Raw genomic sequence first — 15,770 nt, forward strand, 5'->3', positions numbered from 1 at the left:
TATATCTCTGCGATGCTCCAGGCTTTCCATCGAGCCAGTAAGTTTGGGATCGTCCACAAGTTGAAAAGCCCACCTTTGGATCCGATGTAATGGAAGGAGTTGGTACTGAGCTGCTCTAGCCCAAAGTGGGAGCAGTACTCCATATATAGGTGGACTTGCGCTTTATGAAGAAGGAGATTGTGCTCGGGCGCGAAGTACCGCTTAGCTCTGTTGAGCACTCCAAACTTTTTGGAGGCTAATTTGGCTTTACCTTCCAAGGGATCCCGAAATGTTTGAACAGATTTGGATTGTATAGTGTACCTATTGTTAAATTCCAGGTGCCCACGCACTCGAACTGAACTGCAGCGGAACTGCGCGTCGCGGCAGCGCGATATTCTCTTCAGCCGCGACGCGTGACGTCACTGCCGCGCGTCGCGGCTGGAGAGAATACCACGCTGCCGCGACGTGCAGTTCCGCTGCAGTTCATTTCGAGTGCGTGGGCACCTTAGGCTATAATTATTTTTGGTTTGCCTATTAAGATGCAAGAGACGGGTCTGCCCGCGAAATTTAAATTTAATTTGGTTTTTCGCAATTTGTAAATTAAAAACTGGACCCTTTCAAGTAAAGATTTTTATATAAGCCTGTGAGGATGATACTGCGATTGGCGCAATTCAAGTGCCATAAGCCTACTTTGTCGTATTAGTTTACCTACAAATTGCGAAAAACTAAATTAAATTTGAATTTCGCGGGCAGACCCCGTCTCATGCACCTTTAGTCAACTAAGAAGTTTAGAGAATGTTGTATCAAATATCGGTCATAGTTCAGACGCGACTAATAAGAATTGAAACTAGTACAAAAACAATACATGTACAAAGTAGGTATTGTAATCAATGAATAGGTAAGCATGATATCGGTCATTAGCATCAAGTAACGCCTTTATTCAGCGTTATTTGTTTTGCATAACCTGCAGTTTCGTCTTTTATTATGACATAGTATAGTTGTAAACTATATAAGTACACACTTTATCTATTCTAGTATTATAGAAGTAAAGTTTGTAAGTTTGTTTGTAAGAAGTAATCTCCGGAACTGCTGAACCGATTTTGAAAATTCTTTCATAAGTAGAAAGCTACATTACTCCTGAGTGTCATAGGCTATATATTATTTTCAAAAAAAAATAGTGATCCTTAATTCCTTACGAGAATTGTAATAAGCTATTATACCTTTGCGAAATCGGGGTGGGTCGCTAGTATACAATGGAATGGAATGGAATGAAATGAAATAGAAAAGTTTTTTATTCAAGTAGACTTTTGCAAGTGCTTTTGAATCGTCAAAATAATTAACCACTAGTTCGGAATGCCGTTCCTACCGAACTCATAGGAAGAAGTCATGGCTACATAACATGAGCGAGTGGGTGGCTTAAAGGTGCCCACGCACTTGAACTGAACTACAACTGAACTGCGCGTCGCGTCAGCGCCCCGCACGATATTCTCTTCAGCCGCGACGCGGGGCAATGACGTACGCGCGTCGCGGCTGGAGAGAATATCCTGCGAGGCGCTGACGCGACGCGTAGTTCCGCTGCAGTTCAGTTCGAGTGCGTGGGCACCTTTAAAACGGAAGTCGGAGAACTATTCCTTCAGTAAAGGAGAGGTACATAAAAGAAGGAGAAAGAAAAACTTTGGCTCACAGCGAAGTCGCTAGTCCATCATAAAATAACAGTAAATGTAACGGTAATATATTCCCAAATCCTAATCTTCAATGCACCTGCAGTGAAAGCAATATTTTTTTATCTGTGCAACACAAACCATCTGCGTTGAACGGAAACGCGTTTTTGTGTACCGCAAACTTTGCGCTGACTTCCGGTATAAATAGGTCAAAAGTTACTAACGGTTTTTGACTTATTAGGTGAAACAATCTAAACAATCAAACAAATATTATAAATGCGAAAGTGTGTCTGTCTGTGTGTCTGTCTGTCTGTCTGTCTGCTACGTTTTCACGGCCCAACCGCTGAAGCGATTTTAATGGGTACAGACTTGGGATACATCCCGGGGAAGGACATAGGCTACTTTTTAACCCGGAAAATCAAAGAGTTCCTACGGGATTTAAAAAAAATCGAAATCCCCTAGTTCATACTAATATCCATATTCCATACTAATGCGAAAATATGTGTCTAAATAATTTTTTGAATACGTTTCATCAAGTTCAAGTTTCACAAATTCCATCAAGAATTGTGGAACTGGAAGGATCCGAACCTGCAACTCCTGAGATCGCAGTCGACCCGTGACTGCTAGGCCTGCCCGTGCCGAAAATTTAAGATACTAGCTGATGCCCGCGACATCGTTCGGATATAGGTTTATAAAAATCCCGTGGGAACTCTTTGATTTTCCGGGATAAAAAATAGCCTATGTTGAAATCTACCTCCATTCTAAATTTCAGCCAAATCCGTCCAGTAAATAGTTTTACGTGAAAGAGTAACAAACACACAATACAGACAAACTTTCGCCTTTATAATATTAGTGTGATGTGATGCATGTTCACTCAGTATAGGTACTGAAGCGACAGTTAATGTCTGTCTTACCAGCTTTTCACGGCTTATCCGTTCAACCGATTTTCATGAAATTACCACGGGATATCTATCCCGTAAGATAGATTTCCATTACCACCAAGCGAAACCGCGAGCCGCCGCTAGTTAGTGTATCTACGAAGAGAAGGGTTCTGTTTTTGAGCTAAAAGCATTAGATTTCCTGAAAATTTTGAAAAACCTACAGTTTTTGTTTTCTTTGAAAATGAATACCATGGTTCCTTAGACCAAATTCCTGAACGACCCAATTTAGTACAGTGGTGAGCTCTGTGGTCTTATTAGAAGGAAGTCCCGGGTTCGATTTCCGGCAGGGGATATTTGGGAATTTATGATTTCTAAATTGTCTCTGATCTGGCCTGGTGGGAGGCTTCTGCCGTAGCTAGTTACTACCCTACCGGCAAAGTCGTGCCTCCAAGCGCTTTAGCGTTTCGGCACGATGCCGTGCAGAAATTGATAAAACTGCCACACCAAGTTAGCCTGCTTCCATCGTAGACTGAATCATCACTAACCATTAGGTGAAAAAACACTGAATACAGAAAAGAAAAAGAGCGTCCTAATTGTTCAATTTAAATTTAGAACGTTCACACATTCCTATAATGAGATAGGTACCTACTTACTTTTCAGTTTGGAATAAATACTAAGGTCATTTGAAAGATTCAGTCTTATCTGCTGATATTGACATGGCTTACATTAAAATACCTGTGCTAATACTTAGGTACCTACCGACGTTCAAAACAAATAGGTATAATTGATGTGATCAACGTAGGTAGATAACCTTACCTAGCTAATGCTAAATTAAATGAAAATGTCCTGAAACGTTAATAATATTAAATAATCGACTCAAATATCTACTTATTATCACTTAGCAATAATCCCGTAAATAGAACAGCATTCGTTTATATTAGGTACCTACTTATTCAAATTTCTATTGTTACTAAAAGAAATTAATGTAAAAAACTTTTAAGTGAAAGTATGACAAAGTGGACTTAAGACAATACAATTTATTTCTATATAAATAACAGATTTTATAATTATGTACAGCAAACTTTTAAATAAAAGACTAGTTTTTCCTAATTTAGAAAAAATATACGTGGAAAACTGCCAAATTGGAATAACTTTGCAGATCAGTCCTAAATCGCCGATAAGCAAGCATATTCTATAAATACACGACATTTAAACACCTACACGTATGCTCTTGAAAGTGTTTACCGAAATAAAAGTAAACAAGCACAGGCAAAACGCGCCAAACACAATTTTCCGTAACAAAACTCGAGCGCACCGGAAAGTCGCATTTATTTCCCGCCATCCGGCCCCTCGACCAACCGAAATTTGGCGCCTAAAATCCTCCAAGCCAATGAAAACAATGGCCGCCTTTTTGAACCAATCAGCGTCGAGCCCGCGCTCTCGCCATCGCGTCTTTGTCATATCTCGAAAATTAGTACGCCAGTGCAGTGAACCCCGACGGTAAATTGAAGATTTTCCGTGAAATATCGTTATAAAACTTATCAGGTTAGTGTATTTGTATTGTTTATTCCAAATATTAACGATAATTTTACGTTTTTATAAATCGGTCACAAGATGTCGTCAATCTATTGAATAATAGTTTCGCAATTTTACTCGAATCGACTCAATCCGAAATGGCGCTCTGTGTAACGAAAATAATTTCAAAGTTTTGCATAAATTAAATATAAAAATGCATTATTTTAACAAAACCGATTTGTTATTTGCACAGTGTTTTTTATAAATCAAGTTCTAATCAAACTAAAATTCTAACATTTGTTCAGCAAAATGGCGGCGACGTTGTGTGCTATTAATACACGCTCTGTCTTCTTTTATGCAAGCCGGCCGAATGCAAGTATGACAGAGACAACTATATTTCTGATAAGACGCTAAAGCATGCTGCACACGTAACTAGACACGTCTTCGTTCTTCGTAAACAAGCTCGGTATTAGAGTTGCCATTACTTTAATTCTTTAATCGTTCCACTTTTTTAGGGTAAATTAAATTTTTTAGTGTGGTGATATAATATTATGTTTTAGTTATTTAATTTGTATAGATTTGCATTTATGGTATTGATTTTAACAGTAATTTTTAGGTATATTGTGTATTAGTTTATGGTTTATTTCTATTTCTTTCGTTTTTCTTATTCATGGTTCATGGAACAATGGTTTCTTCAAAAAAAAAGTATATCTACTTATCTATACTATATTTGTATGTAAATGCAAAATGTGTCTTAGAATAGAATTGAATTTCTTTTATCCAGATACTTAAACATATAAGTTATAAGAAGATAATATTTGAATCGTCAAAATAAATATTTGCCGTTAAAAGGTAACAGGCCTTTACCAGGCCAGGTAAATAAAATAAAATCATTTCACGGCAAGTCTGCTTAGCCGATTTTGACAAATTGCATCTCAAAGATGGACATAGAAAATTTTTATTCCGGAAAATCAAAGCGTTACGACGGGGATTTAAAAAACATAAATCTACGCGGACAAAGTCGCGATCATTATTCAGTATTATTATAATTTTAGCAACAAATTCATTAAATACTAGCTGTGCCCGCGACTTCGTTCGCGTGGAATAGTGACTTTTCGGGCAGCATATACTCTGTACGTTAAAAATGTTCGCCGTGATTCTTTAAATTGTCATAACTTTTTTATTTATGAACCGATTGACATGAAATAAACACTAAATGTTAAGAGAAGCTTACTACAATATATTAGTGAAAATCGTATCTAAATCGAATAAGCCGTTTCTGATATTAGCGTGCACAAACACACAGACAAACAGACAAAAAAAAATTAATTACAATTTCGGGTTCGGCATCGATATAATAACAACCCCTGCTACTTTTTTTTTATATATTTCCATTGTACAGACACAATTTTCTACAATTTACTATACTACTATTTAATAAAACCAACTAGGTACGTAGATTTTATGTGACTAAAGATGTTTTATAGTTCGTATGTTGAAAAATATAGGTTAGCTGTATATGGCAACACTTTGCCATCAATATTCAAGGTAGGCAGTGATTCACTTTCATGATGAAGTTAAAATGAATATTATTCTTCGCACGATCGAAATATCAATTGATTTCATTGTTGATAGCTTCATTTAATTTTCTTACCTACCTATAAGTATATTAAGTAGGTATCTATTCTGTCTATTTATTTGATCTAATTAATGCAAATCCGAAAAATTTGAGAAGCTTGCTTATTATAAGTCGAATTTTCTACTTAATTAATATTTTCCAATAAGAATTTATAAATAGGTAATAGGTATAATATACAATACATAAAATCTTAGTAGATACCTATCAGTTTCCAAATAAAATGCTATTCTAAATTTGAATTTCATTATAGACCACTTTTGGTACACACACAGACAATTAAATTAAAAAAGTACGTAAAAAAAAATTAGTGGTAATTATGCGATAGTAGCGCCACACTGCGATGCGGCGGAATACGCGTGGGGCGACGCGGCGGCGACCGGCGCACGCAGCGAAGGCGAACGCCGAACGCCGTGCTCACACAAAGCGTTCTTTTCCTTTAGTCGGCCATTCACTTTATGTTATGGTGGACGTGTCGCGTCATTTCACGCGTCGCGACGTATTCGTGTTGTTTACAAACTACAATAATCCCAATTGGTTCGTAATGAGAGAAACATTTGTTTGTTTGTGTTAAAAACTTTAGTTATTCTTGTTTAGGTTCCGCGGATGCGGTTGGGAAGTGATTCGTAGTTTTGGGAACTGTTGAAACGATGTCTGCAATAAGTGTGAGGGCACCCGGTCTGCAAGCCACCGTGTTGGACACTAGGTCTTTACGTGTACGAGGAGTGACCACTCTAGATGGTGTCAGAAGAAACTTATTCGGGTGTACTGATAGGGAAGAAAACAGACGATTCGTTGAGCGGGAACTGGCCAGACAGTTGGAACTCGATAGTCAGAGATGGGGCTTCGATTTTGCAAGCGAAACACCCCTGCCTGGAGCTCAAAGGTTTGCATGGCAACTGGTACCTGCTTCGTCCATCCCTGCGGCGCTCAGAAGGTCTCCTATCAGTATGACGACGCCGAAACCAAGCGTTCCCAAGCAAGAACCTAAAGTATCGAGTCCAGACAACAGCAAAACGCAAAAAAGAATAACAGGTCAGTGTTTTTTTTTTGTTTTAACTGTAGAAAGTATTGTAATGTACTGATAAACTAAAACTAATTGTGTAAACACAATTACTTATCTATTTGTGCATAATAATGTGTCAATAAATACAAGGCTGATAGCTATATGTATTGGTTATTTACGCCAGGGCTCGGCAACCTGTGGCGTGCCTACTTCGTAATTTGGTCGCGTTTTAAAACTACGTAATTAGTAAACAGGAAATTAATCGCTGTGATTTACTTACCTATTTATTGCGACACGATGATATCATAATGTGTAAGTAGTTACACATGCTTACCTAATTTTTAGTATTTAATATAAGTTTGTATTATAATATATACTAGGTATAAGTAAGAAACTACTTTATTTTTAATTTAAGACAAAATACACAGTTCACATCTGATTAGTAGGATTTTTTTTGCATTTTTAGCATCTATGTAGAACGTATTTTTTTTTTGATATTAAGTATATAATAATAATTAATAATATATTTACCTAGTGTAGCAAATTAATTACACATGCCTAGGTACCTACATTCTTAGGTATAGAGTTGCCTACATTGTTTCCGTGTTTGCGTATATATTTTTAATTTTTTAGTACCTAATCAAAAAGGGCATTCATGTTTTCAATTTATTTTATTTTTTAAATAGCTACTTACAAAAGTACCTACTAAGGTAGATATACCTACCTACCTACCTACATTATGAAGGTACGGATTTCTAAAATTGTCCATTTGAGTATAGATAGTTACCTCTCTTAGAGCCAATAGCGCTAAAGAAAGCTATGTTTAATTTATTACATAACTTATTTAATTATTGTAGATATATCGTAATCCAAGGTGCATTACGATTTAATTTATACTTAACCCCGTTACTATTATGCCATAAACTATAGCGTGCAAAGGATATTCTATAAATTGAATTTCATATAAATTTTTTCCACGGAAAACTGGAAATATAACAATAGGAAAAATGTGTGCAATATTACAGATAGGTATTTACTCACATTTCCTATGTTTTATATTGATTATGTGCCTATAAATAAACCATTTATGGAGCATTGTTTTCTGTTTTATATTTTTATTTAATTAATTTATTTTATTTTTAATTAATTAATATGCAATTTCAAACAGAAATCATTCTCAGCAAAATGTTCCTGACCCCTGGCTTGAACTTTTGTAACCCACTTTCTACTTACTGATTACTAGCTGATACCTAGAAGTTTATTATTAAATAAAGTCATAATTTATCACAATTTTGTACATTTTTGGAATTTCGTATGGTGAAAGTCTTCGGCCGTGGCTAGTTGGCTTCTATTTTAGGCATCGTCACTTTTATTTTATTTTATTTAGATAGGTACAGATTACAGAAGTATAAAGTTTTGACGACCTCCCTGGCACAGTGGTGAGCGCTGTGGTCTTATAAGTGTTTTTTTTTTTTCATAATATTTAATATAATTTTATAATTTCTAAATTTCCTCTGCTCTGATCTGGTGTGGGGCTTCGGTCGTGACTAATTACCACCCTACCGACAAAGCCGTGGTGCCAAGCGATTTTGAATTCCTATACAATGCCGTGTAGAAAGAAACCATAGGGATATAATAAAAATTGCCAGATCCCTTCCAAGTTAGCCCGCTTCCATCTTAGACTGCATCATCACTTACCAACAAGTGAGATTGCGGTCAAGGCTACTTAACTTGTATCTGAATAAAAACAAGCCTAAGGTAGAGTTCCGCTGCCATACTAAGTAGTTTTGCTAAAATCTTTGGCAGTTATCACTTAATAAAAGTCTTATTTCCACTAGGCACTTACTTATCAGTGCCCAGCTATCAGGTCATCTGACACTGAAGTGTAACGCTGACCCTCCGTCAATAAAATTACCATTAAGTAGACAAGTAGCTACTTATAGCGTATATGGAACACGAGACAATCGTTGATATCTGTCTGGTTGGTAGGTGTCAATATAATGTAGATGTTGTTCGACAAACTTAAAAAAAAATATGTAGGTAGGTATACAGGTACTTGGTCCTGGTACCTGTCTCTATTTGGCCGATGCCCCAAATCATGCAAGCAGAATAATAAAAAAATCACCAAGAAAGCCTATTTTATTTATCAAAATAAAAATTTTGGGTCCTCACTAAAACCCCTATGAAAGTAGGTGCGGTGCATATACAGAAAAATTTCACTTCTGGATTAATACCTAGGTACTTACTGAATTGGGTATTTTCTTTTGTGTAATTTTCCTAAAAAAAAATTAAGTCTAGTCTCTACCTATTTAAAGACTGATCTCTAATCATAATATCTCGACGTAATCCTTCATTACGTTAAATAAGGTAGGTGCGTACTTAAACAACAATAAACCTATTAAAATATAAATAAATAGTAGATAAGTAAGTAATAGGAAAATCACAAAATCTTTAATTTTTATCCGACATTTTTTCAGTAGAATTTTTTTTTTCAATAGGTAGGTAGGTACTATAAAGAATCCAAAACTTCAACGAATTATTCTATAGTTGTAGCTATATTGTTTTCCTTCCCTCCTTCACACCCTTTGTCCATTCAACTTCCTTCTTATTTAACCACCCCTTGACGCCTTTCCATCCTTTCGAAAAAGCCGGACGTGTTTTTGTCCACCAAGGTGTCAAAAACCTCGTAATAATCGAAACCCTATTTAATAATTAAGTAACGCGTCATTAAAAATTAAGATTTTAACGCCTCTTTTCTTAGTTAATTTTTAATGAACATTTTCGCGCGAGTCGTAAGGGTTGATGCGCAAAAAATTTGTTAAGCTGCTTATTAAATTGTTTTTGTTGACTTGTTAATAAATCTTTAAACTTAATAAGTACCTAAGTTCTCAAGTTAGTATTATGTTTAAAATTTTTGAAGAGGGCAGTTTTTTTACTCCACCTTTGTCCCCTTTATAAAGTTGTTTGGTACAATAATTAAGACATACTTAAGTCACAAGACCAAAACGTTGTTTCTGATTTTTTACAAATAAGCAAATTCATGTCGTTCTTGTTTAAAAAATTATATAATTAAAAAACAATTTCTAATATAATTATCACGTTTTTAAGACTATTTTATTAGACAAAGTATAAAATAAGCAATTTAAAATAAAAACACTATTAAATAATAAGGCCCTGTACATACATATTTCATGACTGAATTTTTCATAGCTATTACCTACTGTAAAATTTAAAACGAAAAACATAGGGCAAATGAAATATTTTTTCTTTTATTAGTCTTGATGAAAACAGAACACGCGGACTAAATCGCGGGCATCATAAATTAATTTTCAACTTCGTAAATTATTTTTAATTAAGTCAACACTTATGTTAAAAATTAAATAACTATTTTGTATGCGATTATAATCATGCCTAGAATTATTAACTATTCAATCTACGTAATGTTCAGAGTATAAACTCAATGTTATCAGATAAGAGTAACAAAATATCTTATTAGTTGCAAGACTTACGCAAGTGTTTACGTTGTGCTTTATTAATATCTAGTGTATGTTCGCACATGTGCAATTTAAAATAGAACATATGTGGGAGGTAGTTTGATATGTCGTAATAAACAAATGTTAGATATGGGTCATAGAGCAAGATCCCACTGCTGCCAGACCTTCCTTATTTTCTGAGAAACAAAATGTGTGAGATAGAGTAGTGTTAGTGTACGCATATCTGCCCGGCTAGCATGGGCAGTAGATAAAAATTATATCCCCGATTATATCCACTGATTTGTATGACATCCGTGGATATAATCGGGGGATATAATTTTTATCTACTGCCCATGCTAGCCGGGCTGATAGCTTGTGCCGTGGGCCAATTTATAGGTATCAGCTATTGAGAGTATATGTATCTATACTAAAGGTAATCAGTTAAACTGTTGGGCCGTGAAAACTTAGCATACAGACAGACAGAAAGACAGACACATTTTCGCATTTATAATAGTAGTTTGGATTTTGTAATGGCAAAGTTACTGATATTTAATAAACAAAATTTAAAAAAAATTGAAAGATAATAATAAGTGTTCCAACAGCAATGCCTAAAAAAACTGTAATTTGACCGCACTCCTTAGTAGCGACTTTGATTACATTCGCAATTGTAACCACTTCGAAAATAACTCCGATTGCATACAAAATCCGATACCCCGCGGTTAAGTCCACTTACAACGAAAAAAAATTCAAAACACTCGGAGTTCAACGACACTACTAAAGGTGTAATTACGAAAACTATTAGAAGTTTAGAAGGGATCTTAGAAATTGGGTGACCCGGTTGTTTCTTGGACCCCCCGCCTGGACTGTACGCTTGGTCAGTTTCAGACAATAAAACTTAAGTTATGACCCTTCATTTTAAACTCTTCAACTTACATCTGCATGTAATAACATGGTACGATTTTTATTTGATTTCAGCTGTCTGTTTCTAACGATATATTGAGTTGTTTAGAAAGAAATGAAATTATTAGTTCTTAAGATAAAAGTTTTAACTCAGGGGGTATAGTTTTAAGTTACCGTTATATTCTGTGTTTAGTTAGTTTTACTTTTCAGATTTTTACGTACGATCCTAGTAGCGCAGCGGTGAGCGATCTGATTCTGGGACATTTTGGTTATAGTAGTGACAAAAATATAAATCCCGGCTATTTGTAGTGTTAAGACAATTTTTTTAATCAAATTTATTTATAGCGGTTTGCTCACAAAGTGAACATGTCCCCCCAGTATAATCTAAACCATACCCAAAAAAATATCTTTAAAATATCTTACTCTCTACGTTTTAGCCCTCTTTAACACTGGTTATTACAACTAGCGGCTTTTGCAACCTAATAATCGTGGTCCCTTTCGATATCCTATTATAACAGATTTTGACTGTACCTGCTAAACGAACTGACTGGAGTTAGACCTAATTCTTATTACTAGACTAACGCAGGAAATTAACATAGTTAAATGCGGGGTTGTTGGGGAAAAAGTGACAGTTAAAAAATCAATATAGCCGTTAGTGTCAGTGTCCGCGAGGGTGCACAACAAAGGGTGCGCACGCGCCGACTGTGCATTACGAATATTACAATGAAATCAGATTTACGAGCCACGAATGAAATGCATTAACTTGCTGCAATAAAATTGATTGAAGCTTTCACGTATCGCGTATTATGACGGCAGATGTTTGGATATTTGAATCCGACGGAATATGTGGGAAGGGTAATAAAGCCTATGTCCAGCAGTGGACGCATACAGGCTGATGGAATGGAATGGAATATGTAGGTGGTTAGTGATATGGTAGGTTACTTTCCTTTCTCTCTCTGCTTCGTATCCCTCATTGCTGAGAGTAGCTACCCCTTTCCTTATAATGGTAGGAGTTTTCTTGAGATAAAACAGTGCTGTGGATTTTTAGATTCATCCGCAAACGCTAGAAACTAGATTTCGATTTAGTTTTTTTATAAAATACTCGCCGAGAAACGGAGGACGAAAAGGCCAAATATTATTAGGATTAGTATTAAGTAATAAATTCAACACTGATTCGAAACGGACCATCTTTCTAACGATATATACTAGACTACCTACCTGTTGAACATTTTAGATGACACAAAATGGCTTAAAAGGATGGCGATTATCACATTGATCCCATCAAAATTTCACAACATGGTTTTTGTTTCGTACAAAAAAAAAACATAAATTTTTATTGCATCCGAAACACGTTGGCGAAATCATCAAGATGTGGGTGATTAGAAAAAATGAGCTGTCAACACACGTGTTCGAATTTCAAAATTTCACTGAGATAGGGGAACGGTAACGGTCGCGAACCAGTGGCATCTGCCAACCCCCGCGTGTACCATATTTATAGCACCCCTAAAATACTCCTACAGCACCCCTATGTAACCCCTAAGTTGACTACATTCTGTATTCGGTGACCGAAGGGTTTGCTGCATCATCTGCGGATCGATTTCAATGCGGGATAGCACGCAATTAATAATAAATACCTAATTTAAAGCTATATTTAGAATTATAGATAGATAGATAGATAGATGGATGGATAGATAGATGAATTCTTTATAACCTCATGAACCATTACTAACCAAGACCAAATAGAAAAATTAAGTGCGCAATGGCGCTCTTACCACTAAAATAATTTCGTCTAAAAACTTTAAGCACCTAAGTACATTAATAATATGTGTAACAAGTGTAAATTAAAATATAACACCTCCGCAAATGAAGGTTACAGTAACTAGAAAAGAGCTGATAAGTTTCAAACGGCTGAACGGATTTTCTTGGATTATAGCTAAGAACACTCTCGATCAAGCCACCTTTCAAACAAAAAACTAAATTATAATCGGTTCATTAGTTTAGGAGCTACGATGCCACAGACAGATACACAGATACACACGTCAAACTTATAACACCCCTCTTGAGTCGGGGGTTAAAAATCACTTGGGACGGGGAAGGAAAAGTGCGTGAAGAAACCTGCATGCCTGCGAATCCATAATGTTCTCAAGGGTGCGTGCAGAGTACCGTGTATCTATCCGTGTAGCACTTGGCTAGCGTGGGATTGTGACCTACAATCCTCATTCTGAGAGTAGATCCATCCACAGGGCTGCCGATAGGTTGATGATTTATAATCCTACCAACCTTTGTAGGGGTCCATACCACCTAGCCAATGGGACCCTATTACCAAGCCTCCGCTGCCTGTCCGTCCGTCTGTCTGTCTGTCAGCGGGCTGTATCTCGTGAACCGAAATAGGCAGAGGGTTGAAATTTTCACAATCAATAAAAAATTTCAAAATGACACCATAAAAAAAAATAGTATTATAAACTTGTACGGTTCGGAACCTTTCGTGTACGAGTCCGACTTGCATTTGACCGATTTTTTCCAATTAGACCTCTAACCTCCACGGTTCAAGTGACAGGAAAGGTCATCATAATTAAAATAAACTTACACTTAATGCCCACACTTGTTACTGCAAAGTGCAGAAATGGGATTGTCCATGTGGAAAGCGACATATTACTAATGCAATTCGTTACATTCTCACGGGGTTCACGTGTTACAACCCTAAGGAAGCAGTGGCAGGATATGGTTCAGCGCCCATAACGAACTGCCATTGCTAAGGGATAAAAAGCGACCTTTCACAGGGCTCCTGACTTAATTCTAGAAACTAGAATTCCTGTCGTCTACCGGATCATACATTATTAACGAACCTTAGCCGTCGCTATGTCCTCCTAATAACTAATGTTAACTGCTTCTCCGTATCATGATACCGAGAGAGGAGGGGCTAATTACAGGATGTAATTGCAATCAGCTTTCATTTTGATCAAAATCGGTTTAAAATTAAACAATCTATAGTTCTATACTCTAAACTCTAAACCCACTTATTGTCACAGTAATTTCTTATAGTCTTCGAAGACTATGAAGTAGAAAAATTAATCTCAAAGAAAATCATGAATCATGTCACAATCATCGTAATTGGTTTTAATTTTAATCCATTAACAACTTTTCGTACTTATAGTCTTTGTTTGAAGGACTAACATACTTTTTAACCCCCGACCCAAAAAGAGGGGTGTTATAAGTTTGACGTGTGTATCTTTGTATCTGTCTGTGGCATCGTAGCTCCTAAACGAATGAACCGATTTTAATTTAGTTTTTTTTTTGTTTGAAAAGTGGCTAGATCGAGAGTGTTCTCAGCTATAATCGAAGAAAATCGGTTCAGCCGTTTGAAAGTTATCAGCTCTTTTCTAGTTTTCTTATAGAGGTTTTCGTGTCGGCGTTTTTTTAAATTCTGAGTTATCTTTTTTGCCATTGTTTAAAACACGGTTCTAGGCACAAAACTTAACAATCATACGTGACAAAATTCACCAAAAACGTCATCAGAAATTCACCAAAAGTTCTATGAAGTATGATTTAGTTGTGAAAAAAAGCAGAAATGTAACGCTTGGGTTCACACCGACGCACTTTCTAACGTATGAATGGAATGGAAAGACGAAAGTGGCATGCGGCATGCTATGATGCCATGCTCGTGAGTGAGAGAGAGAATACATGCAAATGTATGTAACCGTTTTGGGAAATTTTTACCGTAAGTGATATCTTTATTTTTGTGGGTTAACAATTATACGGTTTTTGATTTATTGGGACCGCGTGATTCTAAGACCTTTTAACTCAGTCTAACGTGTTAAAGTAACTTTGTAAGATAAAGGGATTTTCATAGATTCAAGCAAGCTCCTTGTGTCCTGCAACGAATTCTGTAGGTATTGGTACCCTATATATTTTACTAGCCGATACCCGCGACTTCGCCCGCGTGGATTTAGGTTTTTTGAAATCCCGTGGGAACTTTTTGATTTTCCGGGATAAAAAGTAGCCTATGTGCTAATCCAGGATATTATCTATTTCCATTCCAAATTTCAGCCAAATCCATCCAGTAGTTTTTACGTGAAGGAGTAACAAACATACACACACACACACACACACACACACACACACACACACACACACACACACACATACAAACTTTCGCCTTTATAATATTAGTGTGATTTATTACTGAGTTATATATGTATTTTGAAAATTTTAAAATCGGAGTTCATTTTTAACAATATAGAGTCCAAACCAGTATTTTTTGTGACGTACACCCTACTAAATTGATAGGTAATAGGTACCTTGGGGCTAACATGTAGGATTTTTTTTTTTTCAAAGTAACAATAAGATTCGTTTAAAATAGGTACTGAAAAGAGGTATTTGTCTCATAATTTTTACTATAAATACCTATTTAATAAAATTAACAATATCTTGTAGAGGAACCTGTGGGCAATTCATAAGCTTGGAATTTATTAGTATTTTCATATTAACATGATTATTTATCATTTTTTTATTATTATTATTTTGACTGTTTTTATACGTTAAATAACTGCACCCTCACAAATACCCATTTGCAACGAAAACGCTGGTTTTTTTGCTGATCGCTGATAGTTTCTGTCCCGGACGGAGGCGTCTTGATGTCTTGACGTTTTTCTATGGGAGCCTCTTTTTACACGGACCGTAAAATATACCATTATTCCTGTTTAGAGGACTAGTGAAAGT

The 15,770-nt window shown here is 36.0% G+C and overlaps 1 protein-coding gene across 1 annotated transcript in view; it reads left to right on the plus strand.

Moving 5' to 3' along the window:
- The first annotated feature begins 3,909 nt into the window (after positions 1-3,909).
- Positions 3,910-15,770, plus strand: part of LOC123876194 (cyclin-dependent kinase inhibitor 1-like) — a 65,248-nt gene continuing 53,387 nt past the window's right edge. Inside the window, exons 1-2 of the mRNA XM_045922374.1 lie at positions 3,910-4,066; positions 6,270-6,707. Coding sequence (XP_045778330.1) covers positions 6,323-6,707 — 385 coding nt within the window. The 5' untranslated portion in view covers positions 3,910-4,066; positions 6,270-6,322. The remainder of the gene's footprint in view (positions 4,067-6,269; positions 6,708-15,770) is intronic.

This window comes from Maniola jurtina, chromosome 21 (genome assembly GCF_905333055.1).
Source record: "Maniola jurtina chromosome 21, ilManJurt1.1, whole genome shotgun sequence".
Classification (NCBI taxonomy): Eukaryota; Metazoa; Arthropoda; class Insecta; order Lepidoptera; family Nymphalidae; genus Maniola; species Maniola jurtina.